This window comes from Canis aureus, chromosome 4, assembly GCF_053574225.1.
Source record: "Canis aureus isolate CA01 chromosome 4, VMU_Caureus_v.1.0, whole genome shotgun sequence".
NCBI classification, from domain to species: Eukaryota; Metazoa; Chordata; class Mammalia; order Carnivora; family Canidae; genus Canis; species Canis aureus.
Window position 1 is genome coordinate 73,152,859 of NC_135614.1, and position 22,938 is coordinate 73,175,796.

The window sequence follows — 22,938 nt, forward strand, 5'->3', positions numbered from 1 at the left end:
TCTATGCTATTTTCCATTTTTTCAGCATCAGCCAAATTACATAATACAGTAGTCCTCCCTTCACCATAGTTTCACTTTCCATTTTCATTACCCACTTCGTCGTGGTCAGAAGGTCAACTGTAGCCTAACACACTTTAGCATCAATGCCTATGTCATTCTCTTCACTTCATCTCATCACATAGTATTTTATCATCTCACATCAGCACAAGGTAAGTATTTTGATAGAGACCACATTCACATAATTTTTATTACATTATATTGTTATGATTGTTCTATTTTATCACATCCCAACTCCATGGCTTCCAAATAAGGGTGGTAGCACATAATGTTAAAAGCATAGACAGCCTGGGTTTAAACAGCAACTCTACCACTTAATAGCCAGATAAAGGAGCAAATAAGCAAACTGGGCAAATAATTTAAATTCTGTAGAAAAAAAAGAAAAATATTTACTGATTTTTAGTGGTTCTTACTCAAATTCTTTTTTGGACTGAAAAGATTTATACTGTTCTTTACATTCAGACATATCTTTCACTAAGCTTACTCCTAATTTTTCACATTTTTCACTGTTGTTCAATTTTAATCCTTTAAACTGCATATAAAATTAAGTTAAAATAAAAATAAACTTACTAAAAATCTGTTACAAAAGTTTTGATTAGTTCTTTTTTATGTTAGGTAGTCACACTAAATACAACAATAATCTAACTTTTTTTCTAATATGCAATTCTGATTATTTTATTTTGACTTGTTTAATTGGCAAAAATGTCTAGAATAATAATGCAACAGTTACCATCTTTTATTCTAGGTTTTAAAGGGAATAGCTCTAGTGTTCCTTAATTATTTATAACACTGCTAGTAGGAAGCATGAGTGAATTATTTAGTGAGATATAAAAATTTCCTTTTAGTTTTTAGATGTTTTTATTTAGAAATATTTAGCAATAACATCAAAAAAATTTTTAACATCAAAAATTTTTAATTCACTTTTTGCTATATATTAAAATAGATGACCACAATGATAAATAAAAACAGGAACCATTCTAAGGGTTCAAAATCCATTCATTCATTCATTCATTCATTCAATGAATCATCTACACAATTCCAGTTGAATATTTTATTAGCCCATTTTACAGAGGAGGGAAGAAACACATAAGAGAGGTTAAGTAACGTGCCCAAAGTCACACAGCTTGAAAGTGAAAGCTCCATGTGGCCTAAAATCCATTCTCTTAAACACTACTCTATTGTTTCCCTGTATCTATAATTTACTTTTTATTGCCTGGATTACTATTATATTAGTCCAGTTAACAGTGGAAGCTGGGAGACAATCTTAAGTGGCTACTGCTGTTGGAGTGATATTGGATTCACTAAGATGGTAGTAATGGAGATGGAAAGGAATGATCTGGCTGGAAAGAGAGCTAAACAGACTTGTAATGAATTGCATGCGAGGCAGAAGGAAAAGAAAGTAACCAACAAAGGTGACAAGGTTTTGTGGCCTATCCATTAGCAAATACTTAGAACTCTGCTTCCTATGTTTTGTTAACTTTATGTTCCTTGCTTTTCTATTTTCCTTCATTCTTCCTAACTTATGCTTTCTTATAGTATTTCACTTCATTAAATCCTTTTAGGAACAAGGTAAGATAGGAATTTATTCAGAGTACTAAGATTTTTTTTTCTTTTAAGATTTTATTCATTTATTCATGAGGGAGAGAGAGAGGCAGAGACACAGGCAGAGGGAGAAGCAGTCTCCACGCAGGGAGCCCGACGTGGGACTCATTTCCTGGTCTTCAGGATCACACCCTGGGCTGATGGAGGCACTAAACCACTGAGCCACCGGGGCTGCCCAAGATTTATTTTATATTCATGTTCAATATCATTCTGTTTGGAATTTTTTTCTGTTCTAATTTTTTTTTCTTTTCTCTCTTTTTAAAAATTTTTATTTAAATTCTATTCAGTCAGGCACCTGGCTGGCTCAGTGGCTGAGCTTCTGCCTTCAGCTCAGGGAGTAATCCCAGGGTCCTGGGATCCAGTCCCCCACATCAGGCTCCCTGCATGGAGCTGCTTCTCCCTCTGCCTGTGTCTCTGCCTCTCTCTCTCTTTTTCTGTGTCTCTCATGAATAAATAAATAAAATCTATAAAAAAAAAAAAAATTCAGGCAGCCCCCGGTGGCTTTGCGGTTTAGCGCCACCTTCAACCTGGGGCGTGATCCTGGGGTCCTGGGATCGAGTCTCACATCAGACTCCCTGCATGGAGCCAGCTTCTCCCTCTGCCTGTGTCTGTGCCTCTCATGAATAAATAAATAAAATCTTTTATAATTAATTAATTAATTAAAAATTTTTAAGGATTCGATTTAGCTAACATATACTGTATTATTAGTTTCAGGGGTAGATTTTAATGATTCATCACTTGCAAATAACTTCAAGTGACCTCCTTAATGCCCAAATTCATTTTAGATTTTTTTAATTAGAAATGCCTTATCTGTTCCAATTTTTAAATTAAGATCTTAATTGCTTTACAATGAAGGAATGTTGACTGAATGTAACCCCATTATTTGTTTCTAATCACAGGTACAACTTCTGATCAATATGGAAACTAGAAAAGAAAAGTGTGAGGCAGAACAAAACAAAAATTCTCTTCATTCCCACAATCCAGAAACTAGCAATGTAAATACTTTTCTCCATGCATATGTTACCATTTAAATTTTTCAAATCATACTTCTGGTAGTTTTACAGCATTCCCTAGTGCTACTGAAAACTCTTATTAAACACATTCAATAAAAAATAAATAAATAAATAAACATGTTCAATGACTGCACAGTATTTTATGATTTTATGACTATACAATTTACTTGTCCTTTCTCCAGTTACTACACATGTATTCACATTATTTACCATTATTCTAATATTTCACATACATTTATTATTTTGAAACATTTTTAGACATGAAAACTTTCTGACAAGAGAAAGCTTTGAGCAAGCTCACCATAACAAAACTTAACATTTTTTTGGACAAATTTTAAAATTTATTTATATTTTGCCTTTAAAAGCCAGAACAAATTTCACTTTATGGAAAGTCAGCTTATTAAAATACAAAAAGCGCACTTAAACAAGGAAGCCAGTTTCCTGGTACCACCAGTAATCTAGACATACTCTGATCAGTTCCCTCAAATGAAAGCAGAAGGTCCAATGCCCTCATCCACCATTCCCAGATAATGGTCCACAGAACACATTCTGAAAAGATTATAAATAGTACTGCAATAAACATCTTTGGGCATAAAGCTTTTTCCAAATTTTCTCAGAATCCCAGAAGTAATATTACTGAAATTAAAGGAAATAAGATTTTTAAGGCTCTCAATACTTAATAATATAGTTTCAATAATGAAAACAATTGTAAGAGCTACTGGCTCAATTCCTAGGCTATTTCCCTGTTCACAGTCCTTCACTGACCATGATTTAATAGGTATAATTCAAGATAAGCAAAAAAATATTTAAAAATGGATATGATACAAAAGGCCAGGAGCTTACCATCTCTCTCATGTCTTTCCCAAAAGCAACTAACAGTAGCACATCTAAAGATATCAACCACCACATACTATGGAAGAAAGATTTTCTGCAAAATAATAATCAAAATGAATATTACTTCTAAGTTATTTGGGAGAAAGAATATTATAAGTCTTATATGAAAACTTCAAAGTGGCTTCACTGTCACTGAAAAACAAGGCAGCAATACCATATCCTTCCTTTTTGAGAAATGTTATTTTGTAAGCAATATTCCATGTCTTTAAATATCCATGATACATGATATAGATCATAACTTACAGAGTTACCGTAATATAGTTAACCTATTTAAGTAAGCAGCCACAGCAGATTGGGAAGAGGTGGTATGACAGGCGAACTGGGAAGATACTTACTTGTAGGGCCTTTTGTTACAATGCAGATTGCAGGTGTTGGGGCAGGGTCCACCCCAGTCCTACTGAATCCACTTCCAGATTACAAAGCCGAAGCATACATATTTTTTAATTGTATCACAGAGGATTCTTACATTCAGACTAAGAACCACTGGGTTAAAAAAAAAAAGTTATTTTAAAAATATTTTTCCATTAATTTCAATAATACTTATTAAAATATTTAGCCAATCAAGTATGTGAACTTGGATGCTTTTCTACTAAGTAGAATGTCTAAAAAGCCATAGTGCTTTGCAAGTTTCTGAGCAACAAAATAATCAAACTGTATTCAGGAATCCCCAGATGGAGTCCTGCCTGATGTGGTAGTTTATTTTCCCTCATTTAGGGAATGAGTACTATTACTTGCAATGTGACTCGTGTTACAAATAGTTTAGCCTTGAAGCAGTGAGGAAAAGGGATTGAACAGAAGATCCTAAAGGCAGAGACAAGCTAAACGGCTTCAGCAAAAGTTTAAGTAGGAGAAAATAAAAGCTCAAGTTTAATCTTCAAAGTTGAATTTAGAACTTTGTTGGAGCTTAAATACGGACATGTTTCATGAGTCATGAGAAAGCTAGATCTGAAGTTCAAACAAGATAGACCAATGCTTCCAAGGGCTCTCAGTGAATAGAAGTCATGAGGACACTAGACCATCCTCACATCATACCAAAAATAGACTCAAAATGGATGAAGGACCTAAATGTAAGACAGGAATCCATCAAAATCCTAGAGAAGAACACAGGCAGCAACCTCTTTGACCTCAGCTGGAGCAACTTCTTGCTAGATACGTCTCCAAAGGCAATGAAAACAAAGGCAAAAATGAACTATTGGGACTTCATCAAGATAAAAAGCCTTTGCACAGCAAAGGAAACAGTGAACAAACCAAAAGGCAACTGGTAGAATGAGAGATTTTACAAATGACATATCAGATAAAGGGCTAATATCCAAAATCTATAAAGAACTTATCAGGGATCCCTGGGTGGCGCAGCGGTTTAGCACCTGACTTTGGCCCAGGGCACGATCCTGGAGACCCGGGATCGAATCCCATGTCGGGCTCCCGGTACATGGAGCCTGCTTCTCCCTCTGCCTATGTCTCTGCCTCTCTCTCTCTCTGTGTGTGTGACTATCATAAATAAATAAAAATTTAAAAAAAAAAAAAAGAACTTATCAAACTCAACACCCTAAAAACAAATAATCCAATCAAGGAATGGGCAGAAAATATGAACAGGTATTTCTCCAAAGACATAAAAATGGCCAACAGACACATGAAAAAATGCTCAACATCACTTGGCATCAGGGAAATACAAATCAAAACCACAATAAGATACCAACTCACACTAGTCAGAATGGCTAAAATTAATAAGTCAGGAAATGACAGATGTTGTGAGGTTGTAGAGAGGGGAATTCACATACACTGGTGGTGGGAATGCAAGCTGGTGTAGCCATTCTGGAAAAACAGTATGGGGTTCCTCAAAAAGTTGAAAATAGAGCTACCCTACAACCTAGCAACCGTACTACTGGGTATTTAACCCAAAGACATAAGTCTAGTGACCCAAAGAGGCACCTGCACCCCAATGCTTATAGCAGTAATGTCTACAACGTCCAAACAATGAAGAGCCCAGATATCCATCAACAGATAGATGGATAAAGAAGATGTGGTATTATATACAATGGAATACTACTACTCAGCCAGCAAAAAAAAAAAAAAAAAAAAAAAAAGGAAAAGAAAAGAAATCTTGCCATTTGCAAAGACATGGATGGAACTAAATGGATATTATGCTGTGCAAAGTAAGTCAATCAGAGAAAGACAATTATCATATGATTTCACTTATATGTGAAATTTAAGAAACAAACAGAGGATCATAGGAATAAGAGAGAAAACAATAAAATAAGATGAAATCAGAGAAGGAGACAAACCGTAAGAGACTCTTAATCATAGGAAATAAACTGAGGGTCACTGGAAGTGGGGGAAAGAGTAACTGGGTGATGGACATTCAGGAGGGCACATGATGTAATGAGCACTGGGTATTATGTAAGACTGATGAATCACTAACCTGTACCTCTGAAACCAATAATACATTTATGTTAATTGAATTTAAAATTAAATTTTAAAAAAGGCAACATGCCTATAACAAAAACAAAACAAAATAAAAAAAGGAGTCATGAGGACAAGATGTAGGAAACTGCACCCAGGCCAAACATGAAATGATAAGGCAAGCAAGAATGGATCCTCAGGGAATGATGATAGTTGGGGAAAGGTGAGGAAATACAAAATAGTAAAAGACACTAGCAGAAATGTAAGCACCATCAGAACAGGGATTTGTTGGCTTTATTCATTACTGTATCCCCAACATCTAAAAGTACCTGACTCATAAAAAGTGCTAAATAGGGATGCCTAGATGGCTCAGTGGTTAAGTATCTGCCTTTGCTCAGGTTGTGATCCTGGGGTCCTGGGATCAAATCCCACGACAAGCTCCCCAAAGGGAGCCTGCTTCTCCCTCTGCCTACATCTCTGCCTCTCTCTGTCTCTCATAAATAAATAAAATCTTTGAAAAAATGTGCTAAATAAAAATATACTGAATAAACAAAGAAAGAGGCAGCAAACCAATAGCATAAATAAATGGCAAAGAAAGAGTTTCAAGAAAGAAGAAATCAACACTGTCCAGTATTGCAGAGGTACAGAATGAGAAGGGAGAAAGGGCTTCAGATTTGGATATTTTGATTTTGTCAGTGAGGATCTATAGGAGAACAGTTTCAGTGAAATTATAAGGCAAAAACTGACCACAAAAATTTCAGGAGAAAATGTGATGAAAAAGTAGAGGTGGCAAAGAGACACTGCTTTTGAGACATCTGAGGAGAAAGGAAATTAGATACTAGCTTGGAGGGAAAATTAATTTAAGGAAGATTTTAGTATGTTTGCAAGCTTAAAGCCAACAGCTGGTAGAAAGAAAAAGGCTGAAAACACAAAAAGGAACAAAAGGCACAAAAGATTGAAAGGTGGTGATGAAACCAAGCATGAAAGAAAAAAGGAGAGGAAATCAAGGAGAGGAGGGACAATATAAGTATGTATCAGGGATATATCAGTATATCCCAAACTTTAAAAATATAACTAGCATTCTGATACATAAAACAGTCTCTTATAATTTTGCCTAGCATTACTCCAAACTGATTGCCTGAAGGAACTAAATTCAGTTTTTGAATCAACAAAGAATTATTAGGCCATAAGAATTACTAGGTCCTAAGAACAAGATTCCTTCAAAGGCCAGAAATATTTGAATTCAATGTTGAAACATAAGCCAAACATTGCTATGTAAATAATCTAAAATAAATCATGCTAATTTATCTGTCTAGATCCCACAACATTCACATTCAAGACAGTAATACCAGATTTTCCTTGCCTATGATCTCTGACTCCTGAAGGCTGCCAGTATCTCGTTTATCAAATGCAGCAAGTAGTAGAAAAGTTGTGTTTTCACTCAGAACCTAAAAAACAGCCTAAGGTTGCCACACATCTGCTACTATTAAACCACAGTTTAAAACCTGAAGGACTCCATTGAAGGCAAATATAATTTATCCCAAATCAAAGAAGGCCACTGCAAAGCCACATTCACAACATCGGCAAATTTCTGAGCCATCTGCTTCACCCACCATCTCTGCCCTAGCCTTAGAAATGCTGGTTATGATATATATCCAAAAGGGAAACAGAAGGAGAATTGGAATAGACATAAGGAACCTCCCACTCCTGTTTTGTCTCCCTTCCAAAGTTTTAGTTGATCCATTAACAATGCTAATAAACTTTGCATTATCAATTAGTGCATACTTTAAAATTAAGGCTGTTGTGGGTGGGGGGATGGGGTAACTGGGTGACCAGCACTGAGGAGGGTACTTGCTGGGATGAGCACTGGGTGTTATATCAAATGTTGGCAAATTGAATTTAAATAAAAATAAATTAGGGGATCCCTGGGTGGCTGGGGATCCCTGGGTGGCTCAGCGGTTTGGCACCTGCCTTTGGCCCAGGGCGCAGTCCTGGAGTCCCGGGATTGAGTCCTGAGTCAGGCTCCCGGCATGGAGCCTGCTTCTCCCCCTGCTTCTCCCTCTGCCTGTGTCTCTGCCTCTCTCTCTCTCTCTATCATAAAGAAATAAAATCTTTAAAAAAACTTTAAATAAATAAATAAAATTAAAAATGAAAATAAAAATAAAATTACAGCTGTTATCAATACACTTATCAACAGCCTTGCTTTTCATACTATTATCAGCATTTTCTTTTACTATGTTGACAAAAAAAAAGGCACACCATAAAAAGACTTAATAATTAACTTTCAAAAGACTCAATATATATAATCTTATAAAAAAAAAACAAAAAACAGGGGCACCTAGGTGACTCAGTCAGTTAAGTGTCTGACTTTTTTTTTTTTTTTTTTTTGGCGTTGACTCCTTATTTCAGCTCAGGTTAGGATCAAGCTTCACATTGGGCTCCCTGCTCAGCAGGAAGCCTGCTTGAGATGGGAGCCCGCTTCTCCTTCTCTCTCTGCCCTTCCCCCAGGTCATGCTTGCTCACTCTCCCACAGTCTCCCCCTGTCTCTCAAATAAAAAAAATCTTTAAGAAAAACAGAAAACAAAACAAAACAAAACAAAAAAACCCACACACCCAGAAAACCATTATTCAGTCTCCTGAAATGCTTCAATTATAGCCATGAAAGGCCAAAGCTTACAAACAAGCTTCAAAGTCCCATATCCAAGCATGCTGTTACTTCTCTGCATAGCTGCATTTAGGGTTTATTCACACATCAGTTCTATGTCAAAGGCCTGATCATCTTTATCAACTTTCTATTCTAGGTAAATTGATTTTTGCATCATCCAGAATCTAACCCTGTAAATTGTGCCTTTGTTCCTGCCATTTACTCTTCACAGATAGGTTGTGGCCTACCCCACCATGCTCATTAAAATGTAACCCTCTACAAGGTTCATTCAAATTCCATGCCTTCCAGAAAGCTGCTCTACTCCATACTGATCTCTGGATTTGATCTCATCAGCCTCATCTTTCCATTTACCCCTAATAAAACTAATTACATGATATTTCATGCACTAATTACATGATACTTCACCACGATAACATGTACTTGCATACATCTGGGCTTTGGCTACAGCAATTTTGTTCCTGTTCACGACAGCCTTCTTTTTCTCCATTCTCCGTTCTTCAGCCTCTTTTTTTTTTAAGATTTTATTTGTTTGTTTGTTTATTTATTTATTCATGAGAGACACAGAGAGAGGTAGACACAGGCAGAGGGAGAAGCAAGCTCCTCAAGGGGAGCCCAATGCAGGACTCGATTTCTGGACTGGGATCACACCCTGAGCTGAAGGCAGACATTCAATCGCTGAGCCACCCAGGCTTCACTGTTCTTCAGCCTCTTTTTTTTTTTTTTTTTTTTTTTGTTGTTGTTGTTGTTCTTCAGCCTCTTGTCAGTCTTGCAAACCTATGTTAATCAGCTCAGGCTACCATAACAAAACACCACAAACTAGGCTTAAACATCAGAAATTTATTTTCTCAGAGTTCTGGAGGCTAGAAGTCCAAGATCAAGGTGTCGGCAAATTTGGATTCTGTTGAGAGCTTTCTTCCTGGCTTGTTAGATGCCTACCTTCTTGCTTTGTTATATGCAGACCTGGCTCTCTCGTGTTTCTCTTCTTATAAGCACACTAATCCTATAAGATCAGAGTCCATCCTTATGACCTAATTTAACCTGAATTACTTCCATAGTCTCATCTCCAAATGCAGCCATAGTGGGGGGTTAGGGCTTCAACACATGAATTTTGAAGGCACACAAACATTCACTACACAATATTCTCACATTTTATGATCAAATTAAATATTACCAACTCTGTGAACTATGCAAAATAATTACGTACATCTTTTTCATGTCACAGAATGTTGTGACCTAGATGTGACCTTCCTGTTACTTCTGATTTATCCAAATGCGCTTGAAAAGAAAATATTAGATAGGTGTTCTATATATGTTCGGTTAAAAAAAATATGCATTTGTATTGTTCACTACTATACTCTTACTAGTTTTCTTAACAATTTCTGAATCTCTCCATCATGATTGTAGATTTGTCTATTCCTTGTTAATTCTGTCAAATTTTTTTTTAAAGATTTTATTTATTCATTCATGATAGACACAGAGAGAGAGAGGCAGAGGGAGAAGCAGGCTCCATGCAGGGAGCTCGATGTGGGACTCGATCCCAGAACTCCAGGATCATGCCTGGACCGAAGGCAGGTGCCAAACCGCTGAGCCACCTAGGGATCCCCAATTCTGTCAAATTTTGATTTAAATCTATGTGTTAAATTCAGAGGTTAAGGAATGCCAAATTTTCCAGAATAAATTGTTTCCTTTACCACTAAGTAATGACATTCATTTGGCTAATTAGACTAATTATGACTTAAAAATTATTGTCTTACATTAATTTTATAAGATTAATCAGTTATCTTTCAATTAGTATTTTCCTGCTATATTCTATTCCTCTTTCTTTCAACTCTTCTATGTCATTACATTTTAGGTGTATCATTTGTAAACAGATTATACCCGAATTTTTAAATCTAATCTGAGAATTTTAAGTGGCAAGTTAGTCCACTTACATTTATTGTTAATACTGATATATGTGTATTCATGTCTACCACCTTATTTTTTTATCTTTATTTACCAAAATTTTTTTCTCTACTTCTTTTTTCTCCTTTCCTGTCTTTTACTGGAATGATGGAGTCTTCTTCAATGGCATATTAAGAGCATTGCAATGGAAGTGGTACACACAATAAGGGGGAGCATTTTCTGTAAAGAACCTTAAAACAATAATAAAATCAACCAAAGATGAGTGTTTTTCATTATCATCATTTGCTGGCAATTCTAAAACGTCAGTTTAGAATTTTGTTTTTTACTATGATTAGTGCTCAGTTTTGATAATATATATGAAAGCTTCAAATTGGCATACTTTTATTTTTCAATAAATATTGTATCCTACCTGAAGTTAATTTAGAGAACTTCCTGTTATACAGTCTGCACCACAACACACACATACATACTGACATACGGTCTGCACCGCAACATGCACATAAAATACTGATATGTATGTTTACAGATAATGTTTTGAGTCATTCAAGCTTACTTCAAGTGTAGTTTCATATCTCCAATCCTTGCTGTACTACAAATTTCTGCATTTAAGCAGCAGATTCAAAACAAACTGATATATTAAAACAAAGAAACAATACTTGAGTATCTCTCATTCTGTTATTCTTTGAATGTTATTCTTTGAGAAAAAACAAAAGATAGGAGACTAGGTTGGCAGAAGAATTCAAAAGGGCAATGTTTGTATGCCTAATTGTTCTCACCAAAAACATTCTAAAGCAGAGCATTTGATGACAATATTTACCATAATCTAGCCATTTTTCTGATTTTTACAGAAAAAAAACTTTAGAAGTTTTTATCAAATATATTACAAAATGGTATTTTCCTAGAAAAGATAAGTTAGTGAAAACAGGTATTTTTTAATATTTATTTATTTTTAAAGATTTTATTCATTTATTCATGAGAGAGAGAGAGGCAGAGACACAGGTAGAGGGAGAAGCAAGCTCCATGCAGGGAGCCCGATGCAGGACTCGACCCCGGGTCCTCAGGATCATGACCTGGGCGGAAGGCGGCGCTAAACTGCTGAGCCACCCAGGCTGCCCCAAGCAGGTATTTTTTAAAAGCCACTAGAATTGGTATCAAAATAAAAAAAATATATATATGGTCAACACCACAGTTTCAGATATCTATTATGAAACAAGGTTTCAATGAAACTATCAAATTTATCCTATGTGCCTTCTTTTTAATTTCACATACATGTGCATACACTATTATACACACATACATCTCATGTTTCACATGAAAAAATTTTTTCAAAATTAAAATTAAAAGCTTTCTTTGATCAGGGGCACCTCGATGGCTCAGTGGATTAGCGTCCCAACTCTTGGTTCCACTCAGGTTATGATCTCAGGATCTTGAGATCAAGCCCTGCATTGGACTCGGCCCTCAGCCTGGAGTTAGCTTGAAATTCTTTATCCCTCCCTCTTTGTGCCTCTCTGCTGGCATGTTCTCTCTCTCTCTCTGTCTCTAAAATAAATAAATAAAAAGCTTTCTTTGATCATCCATGAATTAACATAAATTGACAAATTTGGTATATTGGGTATTGAACAAGAATATGCAAAGAAGGCCCATTTTGTGAAGTCACTGACGGATCTGCAAAAGTTGTTTCTTTTCTGATCATTACTTGTTTCATCTCATAATCATTACAGAAAATAACTTATCACAGAAGAGGGTGATATTAAAAAATTATCCACTCCAGGTATCAAGCACACAAAGTATACAACAATGGTTTTATGTTTTCTTTTCCTATTTGGGGGTTATACAACTTATTTCTGTTCTTTGGGCAATTACTCTTAAATTATAACTTGCATACTTAAACTAAAGTTAATGAATAGCTCTAGCCTCCTCCTAAATCATACAAGGACTTCAAAATGAATGAACTGATTCTACTCTCCTATCTTCCATGTTATTGCTTTTAATATTAGATCCACTTTGTTTTTAAATTCCCCTAAATTGGGGCACCTGGTGGCTCAGTTGGTTAAGGACTGCCTTTGACTCAGGTCATGATCACAGGGTCCTGGGACTCAGCTCCAAGTGGGGCTCCCTGCTCAGCGGGGAGTCTGCTCCTCCCTCTGCCTCTCTCCCCACTCATGCATGTTCTCTCTCCTTCTTTCTCTCAAATAGATAAAATCTTATTAAGAAAAAGCCTAAAATTATTTGGGATCCCTGGGTGGCGCAGCGGTTTAGCGCCTGCCTTTGGCCCAGGGCGCGATCCTGGGGATCCGGGATCGAGTCCCACATCGGGCTCCCGGTGCATGGAGCCTGCTTCTCCCTCTGCCTGTGTCTCTGCCTCTCTCTCTCTCTGTGTGACTATCATAAATAAATAAAAATTAAAAAAAAAAAAAAGAAAAAGCCTAAAATTATTCATTACCATTATTTACACTACATGCTTATGTAGATTTAACAAAATGTTTATTAATTAACTCCCCTTTTTTTAACTCTCTGCTTCCTCTTATCCATTTATTATTTCAGAGTTATATTTCCCTATTCCTCATACATCCTTTAGAGTACTTTCAACAAGGGCTATCAGTAGTAAACTCAAAACTGTTTTTTATTTGCTCTCAATCATAAATAACAGCAGGAAACTGACCCCTATACTACTCTAATGAAGTGTTAAATTACTACTGAAATACTTACCTCCTCCTCCTCTGAATCACCATCATCATCATCATCTTCTTCTACTTCTTCATAAAGAGGTGGAGGTAAAGGACCGAGGATATCTTCCTCGATATGATTACTTGGTTCTTCCCTCATTTTAAGAGGTAAAGGAGGGCCAATTAACTCATCATCAGAAGAACCAGAACTCTCTTCACTCTCACTGCTGCTTGTATCCCTGAAAATACAGAAACATAAACTCTTTGCCTCTGCTGCAACAAAGAATACACTCTAGAGATAATACTAAATTCCCAGGAAACCCTGCTTTTGCCTTTTAACAACTGTGTTTTATTTTAAATTAATTAATTAATGTGTAACTTGTTAAATCTGTAATTCAAGCATTAAATGTGTAACTCGGATACTATTTTATCTTAAAGTAAAAAGTTTCTTTTATCTACTTATCTTAACCTAAATGTAAATTAAAGTGCCCATTAGGTCATCCTAACTCATAAAGAGCCAGCAGAACAACTGGAATATGGAAGAAAAACTACAAAATACTACATCCATAAGAAAGAAAACCACCAAGATGACCAATGTCTCTCTTTACTATAACTGAATCCAATCACTGTTTACCAAAGAAGCAAATAAAGCCAGTTGTGTGAGAAAACATTTCAATATATTTTCTGAAATACAAATTATTTGTTAATTCAAATTTGCAGAGTTGCTAAAATGTTATATGTAGCAACCCTGGATTCTACAACTATCTTAGTCTAGAGAGTATCCCACTGATTCTCAACTGTTTTTTCACCCAGCACACTTGTGAACTGTTACACACTTTCATTGAGGTCTTTATTACACACCTCTAGACATTCTGAAAGTCACCACCTCCACCTCCTACCGCATCCCAAAGGGTTGAGAATTACATTCCTAATTATATCAATTCTATCAAATATTTTATAAAATTCAAAGTAATACTGCCCTCTACTAAAATATTTCTAGTATGGGGCACCCGGGTGGTTCAGTGGGTTAAGCATCTGTCTTCAACTCAGGTTATGATCCCAAGTTCCAGGATCAAATCCTGAATTGGACTCCCCACTCAGCGGGGAGTCTGTTTCTCCCTCTGACTCTCCCCCATCTCATGCTCTCTCTCTCTCTCTCTCTCTCTCTCAAATAAATAAAATACTAAAAAATTAAACATGTCTAGTATGTAAACTCTATGAAAGCAGAAATCTGTTGTGTTCATTGCTGTCTCTAACACCTTATCTAAATGATACCCAACATATAACAGGCAATCAATATCTAATGAAGAAAAAATGAAATTTTTCTTTTTTATTTTCATCTAAATTCAATATATCAAAGAAAATGCATACATGCATGCTGTCCATATACAAAGGTTCCTACCTTTAGAGCAGGCAAAGCTTCACAAAGAGAGTTTTCTCTTTGTTTTTGCAATGGTTTAGCTCCCTAGGCTCCAGCCCCACAGGCCTTCTTTCAAACTGAAGAGGTTAAGGTTGGTCCAGCATGAGGGTCTTTGCACTTGCAAGTCCCCTCTGCAGGAATGGATTTTTAAATGGCCTTTTTGTTCATTCAGATCTCATCAAATATCACCTCCTCAAAGAGGATTTATATGCCCCCTTTCTCAACTTTATGGAACACACTGCTATCAGTCACCATTTTCTTCATTATCTTACTTCGATTATCTTTATCACATACCTAAATTATCTTATTTGATTGGTTATGTAGTTGTTTATAATCTGTTATCTGTCTCCTCAAACACCCCACAACAATAGGAGCTCACAGATATCATTTGACTTGTTAATTGCTATAGCCCCAATGCCTAAAGCAGTGCCTACTCCACAACAGATACTCAATAACAGCTGAATGACTGAGTACATTTCTATTAAAGTAGTCACACTCCAAAATTTTCTCATCAAGTCACAAATTCTAGCTATACTAGTTTAAAAATCACAGATTTTCACAGACTTTCTGAATGCAAAATTATTGAGGGCACAGACAGCTCTAAACTAAAATATTAATCCTTAGCACCTATGCTTTAACTGAGTTAACTTGTTCAGAAATAAGCACTGAACTGAGAACTAAATGAATCCATATTGATTTCATGGCTGACTATATAGTCTTAATACTGACATGAAACTGAATGGAATGTATCAGCTTCTATGCAGCTTCTAGTTTCACTTCGGTCTTCCTGCTTCTAATGTACACAAGACAAAAAATAATAATTTTTAACAGATTTTCAATTTCTGAAAAACAAAGTCCATTAAATTATGTCCAAAAATGTGACAGAAAACAGAACCATTCCACATTTAAAATATGCCTTAATTCAATGGGGTACCAAGTTATGAACCTGAGAAATAATATGTATCTGAGGAGTCAAAAACCTAATATTTCTCTCAGCTGACTTTTTTAAAAGATTTTATTAGAGAGAGAGATAAAGAAAGAGAAACACAAGGAGGGGGAATGGCAGAGGGAGGAACAAGCAGACTTCTCGCTGAGCAAGGAGCCCAACATGGGGCTCAATTCCAAGACCCAGGATCACAACGTAAGCCAAGGGCAGATGCTTAACCAGCTGAGCCACCCAAGCAAGCACCCCTCAGCTGACTTTTTAAAAGAGAGCTTAGCTAAGCATTAAATATGTAATTATAGGAGATGCCTGGGTCCCCTAAAATCAATCAATCAATCAATCAATCTGAATGAAATACAGCCAACAGAGAAGAATTCCAGAACCAAATTAAAATTATCATTAGAAATAATTTAGATATAACAAGCATGCATCTAAAGATAGTGAAGAAAATGATCACCATGTAATGACTGCTGAACATCCATAAAATAGAAAACTAAGCTGCAATGTACCTTACATTACATATTGGAATCACCAAGATAAGCCAAAAGCCATGACAAGAAAAAAGTTGGACCCCGACTTCACACCATATGCAAAATTAACCCAAAATGAATCAATGACCAAAATATAAGAGCTAAAACCATAAAACTCTTAAAAGAAAAGAGGGGAGATCTTCATGATCTATACTTTGGCAATGGATTCTTAGATACAATACCAAAGGCATAAGCAACAAAAAGAAAAAATATGTAAGTTGGACTTCATCGAAATTTAAAACTCTAATGCATCAAAGTAAATTATTAAAGTGAAAAGACAGGGGCGCTGGCTGACTCAGTTGGTAGAGAATGTGAGTTCAAGCCCCACATGTGGCATAGAGTTTATTTAAAAAAATATATTTTAAAAAGTGAAAAGATAACCTATGGAATGGAAGAAAATATCTGCAAATCATATACAGAGTTTAATAAGCAGAATATATGAAGAACTCTTATAATTCAACAACAGAAAGGCAAATAATTCAATTTAAAAATGGTTACAGGGATGCCTGGGTGGCTCAGCGGTTGGGCGCCTGCCTTCGGCACAGGTCGTGATCCCAGGATCTGGGATCAAGTCCCACATCAGGCTCCCTGTGAGGAGCCCGCTTCTCCCTCTGCTTATGTCTCTGCCTCTCTCTCTCTTTCTCTGTGTGTCTCTCATAAATAAATAAATCTTAAAAAAATAAATAAAAATGGTTACAGAACTTCATTATTTCTTCAAAGACTATATGCAAATGGCCAATAAGCACATCAAAAGATGCTCGACATCATTAGATATTAGGGGAAACGAAAATCAAAACTGCAATGAGATACCACTTCACACCTACTAGAATGACTACAATAAAAACAGAACAAAATGGAAAATAACTATAATGGCAAGAATGTGAAAAAACTGAAATCCTCATACATTGTTGATAGGAATGTAAAATGGTGCAATCACTGTGGAACAGTGTGGCAATTCCTTAAAAAGAAAGATAAACATAAAACTACCTTATGACTCGTAAATTCCACTTCTAGGCTTATACTCAAAAGAATTAAACACTCAAAAACATATATTTGTACACTAATGTTCATTACATTGAGAGTACTCAAAAGGTGAGAACAATCTATATGTTCCTCAACAAATGGAAATGGATAAACAAATTGTGATGTTTATATACAATGGAATACTATTCAGCCGTTTAAAGGAATGACGTTCTAATACAACACAAACCTGGAAAATATTCTGCAAAGTGAAAGAAGCCAGACATGAAGGTTACAATTGAGAAATATGAAGGTAAATTAAAAATGAAAAACAAAAAAATTTAAATAGTTTTCTCTGACAAACAAGAAATTATGAATAGGGAAAAACAAGGTTTTATAATGTTTGATTTTATAATGTATATAAAATACTTCAATAAAAATTTGAAAGGTCAGTGGTTGTTAGGAGTCAGGAGGAGGCAAGAAAAAGTAGGTAGAGCACAGAGGATGTTTAAGGCACTGAAACTACTCTGATTGATACTATAATGATGGCTACCTGTCAGTACATACTTATCCTACAGAATGTATAGTTATCAAAGAGCAAACCCTCATGAAAACTATGGATTCTTCGTGATGACATGTCAGCACAGGTTCATGGATTGTAACAAATGTACCACTCTGGTGGAGGATGTTGATGATGGGGGAGGCTGTGAATATAGGAGAACAAGGGGTATATGGAAAAATACCTCTGCACCTCTATTCAATGTTGCTATGAGCCTAAAACTCATTTAAAAAATAAAGTCCATTGGGACACCTGCGTGGCTCGGCAGTTGGGTGCTGCCTTCGACTCAGGTCATGATCCCGGGATCCAGGATCGAGTCCCACATCGGGCTCCCTGCGAGAAGCCTACTTCTCCCTCTGCCTGTGTCTCTGCCTTTCTCTCTCTATCTGTGTCTCTCATGAATAAGTAAATAAGTCTTTTTTTAAAATAAATAAAGTCTATTAAATGTTTCAAAAATTAAAAATAAAGAGGCTGGGAAAATTGATTATCCATATGAAGGAAAAATAAAACTGGATGACAACTTCACCATTATCCACAAAAAGCAATTCTACATTAATTAAAAACCTAAATATGAAAGACAAAACTTGAAAACTTCAGGAAAAAATACATAGGAAGCTGAGGTGCCCAGATGGTTCAGTCGATTAAGCATCTGCCTTGGGCTCGGGTCAAGATCCCAGGGTTCTGGGCTCCAGCCTCACACTGGGTACCCTGTTCAGTGGGGTGTCTGTCTCTCCCTCTCCCTCAGACCCTTCCCCCAGTTAGTGCGTGCACATACTTTCTCTCTCTCAAATAAATAAATACAATCTTTTATCAAAAGATTTTTTTTTGAAGGTTAAACTTTTATTCATCAAGGCTCGAACAATTACATGCTAATTTCCAGCTAGGTTGCACCAAAAATGACTTTAAAATTCCTTTTGGGGGGATCCCTGGGTGGCTCAGCAGTTTAGTGCCTGCCTTTGGCCCAGGGCGTGATCCTGGAGTTCTGGGATTGAGTCCCGCATCAGGCTCCCTGCATGGAGCCTGCCTCTTCCTCTCTCTCTGCCGGTCTCTGCCCCTCTCTCTGTGTGTCTCTCATGAATAAATAAATAAAAACCTTTAAAAAAAAAAAATTTCCTCTTGGTATCCCTGAAGAACTGGATTCCTGTTATATAAAAGCTTTGTTCTTTTTTTAGACCTACAAAAAGGTATGTACAATTGACTTCACCAAATGATCTATTCCCTTTTCCCATATTTAGAGAAATCCCTTATGATCCCTCAGACAGTTCCTTCTGGAGCAAGCTTCCTCCTTTCCCCCAGCCAGCCCCAGTGGGTTCACCTTTACAGGCTCTGGGACTAGGATAGGAGGTAAGACATGTGACTGTTTTCTTCTCTGGGATAAAAGACTTTTTATTTATTCATTTGGGAGAGAGCAAGTATGCACACAAGAACACAAGCAGCAGGGAAGGTCAGAGGGAGAAGAAGCAGACTCTCCACTGAGCAGAGTGTCCAACGCAGGGCTGGAGCCCAAGACCTGGGGATCTTGACCCGAGCCCAAGGCAGACGCTTAATCAACTGAGCCTCTCAGGCACCCCAATAAATCTTAAAAAAAAAAATAGGAAGTTATTTTATGATCTCAGAGTAAGGACTCATTTCTTAAAACACAAAAACACCACAGGGGTTCCTGGGTGGTTCAATCGGTTGGGTGTCTGACTCTTGATTTCAGCTAAGGTGGTGATCTCAGGGTCATGGGATCAAGCCCTATGTCGGGTGTCAGACTCCAAGCTTAGCAAGGGGTTTGCTTCTCTCCCTCTCTCTTTGCCCCTCTCCCCAGTGCACACTGACTCTGTCTCAAATAAATATCTCTCTCAAATAAACAAATCTTAAAAAAAACACACAAAAACATCACAAAAAAGGTTAATAAATCAGAATACATTAGAATTTGAAACTTCTATTTAAAGAACACAACTGAAAAATAAAAATTAGTAATAAACATCAAGCAACCCAGTAGAAAATCCTGCAGAAGAAAAAATATATTACAAAAAATCTTTTTAAAAATGATGCACAACTACATTGGTTACCAGCAAAATTCAAATGAATACCATAAGGGTATCACTTCACAACAATCAGATTGGCAAATATACAAATGTGTAATAATAATGGGTGTTGGCAAGCATGTGGAGCAACAGAACTTCTTGCACTCCGCTGGTGGTAATGTAAATGGATATAAAGTCTTTAGAAAATAATTGAGCCAAACCTCATAAAGATAAATATGTACTTAACTCAAAGACCTATCAAGTCTAATACTAGATATATCATCTAACGAAATTTCTGTACAGCAGTCTCTCCATCACTGCCATACCTACTGTTCCCTTGCAATGTATTCAATAAACTTCTATGAAAGGAAGGGAGGAAGGGAAGAAGGAAGAAAGGAAGGGAAGCTTTGGTGCATATAAGACAGAGGATGATGGGGTGCCTAAGTGGCTCAGTCAGTTAAACATCTGACTCTTGTTTCCACTCAGGTCATGATCTCAGGGTCATGAGATGGAGTCTGCATTGGGCTCCATGCTCAGCAAGAAGTCGGCTTGAGATTCTCTCTCTCCCTCTGCTCCTCACCACTGTCCACCACACACATACCCTCTCTCTCTCCCTCTCTATTAAACATATAAAGTCTTAGGAAAAAACAAAAAACAGGATGGCTACAAGGCAGTCACTAAAAATGTATTTTATGATAATATAGAAAAAAGCCCTAAATTGATTAGAAATTAGAAAAATAACAGTATATTCCTAAAAGGAAAACCAAACTGCACTGAATATAAATGAACTATAGTCTCATTTGCCAACATGAATGAATCTCAAAAATATCTTGCTGTGGGGCACCTGGGTGATTCAGTTGGTTAAGCATCTGACTCTTGATCTCTGCTCAAGTCTTGTTCTCAGGGTCCCGAGTTCAATTCCTACGTTGTGTGTAGAGTAGGCATAGCATCTAGGTGACTCAGTCAGTAAAATGCCCGACTCTTGATTTCAACTCAGGTCATGATCTCAGGGTCATGAGATCGAGCCCCATTGTCAGTTCCATGCTGGGCATGGGCCTGCTTAGGATTCACTCTCTACCTCTTCCTGTGCTTCTCCTTCTCCCACCCCCCAAAAAAAATCTTGAATTTAAAAAAGATTTTTTTTAAGTACACTCACAACAGCATTAACAGCTTCAATATAAAATAAGAAATCATATAAAATAACATTATTTAGGAATACACTTATATCTAAAAAAAAAAACAATCAAAAAGAAGAAGGAAGGATAAACAAACTGGAGGAGAGAAATACAAGCAGAGAGACAACTTCACACTGGTAAAGCCCTACACTATTGGTATTTAATCCACTGTTTGCTTTAAATGTAGGATATCTAAAGTTTTATATGTATGACATACTTTGTAACAAAAACTTTTTGTTCAATTAAGGGAATAACATCCCTGACCTTCAGTGTCCATAGTCTTATACAAGAACAGTACATGATAGAATATAATACACTAAGTGCTATACTAGACATTTAAAGAGAAAGGTCTTATATATACAAAATAATATTATATATGTCTCAGGGATACAGAAATACATCATAACATTATAAAGAGATACGTGAAAAAAATTTACATTTAGAAAATTGGTTACTTCTGCAAAAAAGGGAGGATAACACAATGGAAGGCAGTTCTAGGAAGTGTTCACTGTAAAAGTTTACTTCTTAAGTTGTCTAATGAGTACTGTCCTTTATTATCCTTTGAAAGTCTTAAATATTTCATAATAATTTCTCGTTTAAAATATTAAAGTAATTTTTATTAAATCTAGAAAAACAGAATTGCATAATAATCTCCTATGTGAGGGAAAATAATTGCCTAAGAAATAGATCTTTTTTTTTTTTTTAAGATTTTATTTATTTATTCATGAGAGACACAGAGAGAGAGAGAGAGGCAGAGACACAGGCAGAATGAGAAGCAGGCTCCATGCAGGGAGCCCGATGCGGGACTCGACCCCAAGACTCCAGGATTACGCCCTGGGTTGAAGGTGGGCACTAAACCGACGAGCCACCTAGGGATCTCCTTCAGAAATAGATCTTAAAAACATTAAAATATGACCAAACACATGAAAAAATGTTAGTACAATGAAATATGATATAGGTAAGATTTTTTAAGAAACTAGAGAATGAGAAAAAAATATCAAATCTAGTAAGTTTATTAATATACATATAAATTATGGGTCCAAATTCAAGTGGAGAAAGAAATAATCATTTATTTATTTATTTTAAAGACATCAAAATCACACACAAAAAATGCATAGCCTTAGGCAATTAAAATTATGCAAAAATTACAAAACTTCGAGATACCTCAATGAAAAGTCATTTAGCAGTTTTCTCCTGCCTGTATGTTTTACTGTTATTTTTTTCGAATATATGAAAGCCACTGGCAAAAGGGCCATCAAAAGTCCTTAACTAAGGTATATTATTATTTATTTAAAAATGTATATTGTTTATAAAATTTCAAGAAAATTCTTTTTAATTATGGGCTCTCTCCCTCCAAGTAAAAACGTCACCGTGTCCCTTCCTAGGACCACTAAAGATGACTTCCCATAGTGCCAATGCATAGTAATTGTGGTGACCAACAAAAGAAGCTGCTGTTAGCTTTCTATCTCTGAGAAAACTAAAATCTGATAGTGCTTACTTGCTGACCTCTAATTAGAACTAGAGATCTTTAAAAAGAAAATTAAGTTTCTTGGAAAAAAATCAGTCATTATCCTCTCCTTTTTTTCTTTGCAAAAACTACCAATTTCAATGATCTAAAACTAAATACCTAAATGGGAATGACAGTTTAAAAGAATCTTTTTGAGAAAGTCAAGCACCTGGATGATGATTTAGAGCAGTCTCTGACTACATGTGCGCCTGAAGATGTTGGTTCAATATCTTCATTTTGCCTTCTTAATTCTTTCTCTCTGTTCATTTCCTCTTCTTTTTCTCTTGCTTCTGAAAAGATCAAAAAAAATTTCCAATTTAGACTTGAAAATTTGTCAGTATTGGGAAAATAACTGAACTACTACATATCAACATAAAATATAGTGAATAAAAATTGTGATGGAAAATATACAAATCTGTTTAGGAAAATAACACATATGCTAAGCAAAATTAGTATGTGAATAGTACATGAATGACATTGCACTAAGGGGGCACCTGACTGGCTCAGTCCGTGCAGCATGTGACTTGACCTCAGGGTTATGGGTTTGAACCCCATGTTGGGTACAGAGATTGCTTAAAAATAAAATCTTAGAAAAACAAATAAAAATTTAAAAAATAAAAAGATATGGAAGGT

The 22,938-nt window shown here is 36.1% G+C and overlaps 1 protein-coding gene and 1 non-coding gene across 4 annotated transcripts in view; both read right to left on the reverse strand.

The window, feature by feature from the left end:
- Positions 1-22,938, reverse strand: part of WDR70 (WD repeat domain 70) — a 309,184-nt gene that overhangs the window by 259,892 nt on the left and 26,354 nt on the right. For 2 of the 3 annotated variants that reach the window (XM_077896170.1, XM_077896169.1), the window contains exons 4-5: positions 22,475-22,595; positions 13,243-13,438 (exon numbers count right to left, since the gene is read on the reverse strand). In XM_077896170.1, the coding sequence (XP_077752296.1) occupies positions 13,243-13,438; positions 22,475-22,595 (317 nt within the window). Of the gene's footprint in view, positions 1-3,515; positions 3,601-13,242; positions 13,439-22,474; positions 22,596-22,938 lie in introns of those variants that run through there. The other variant, XM_077896171.1, reaches the window with a different exon arrangement.
- LOC144313186 (small nucleolar RNA SNORD22) lies at positions 18,861-18,986 on the reverse strand. The gene has a single exon (XR_013378909.1). It is a non-coding gene; the product is annotated as a small nucleolar RNA SNORD22 (small nucleolar RNA).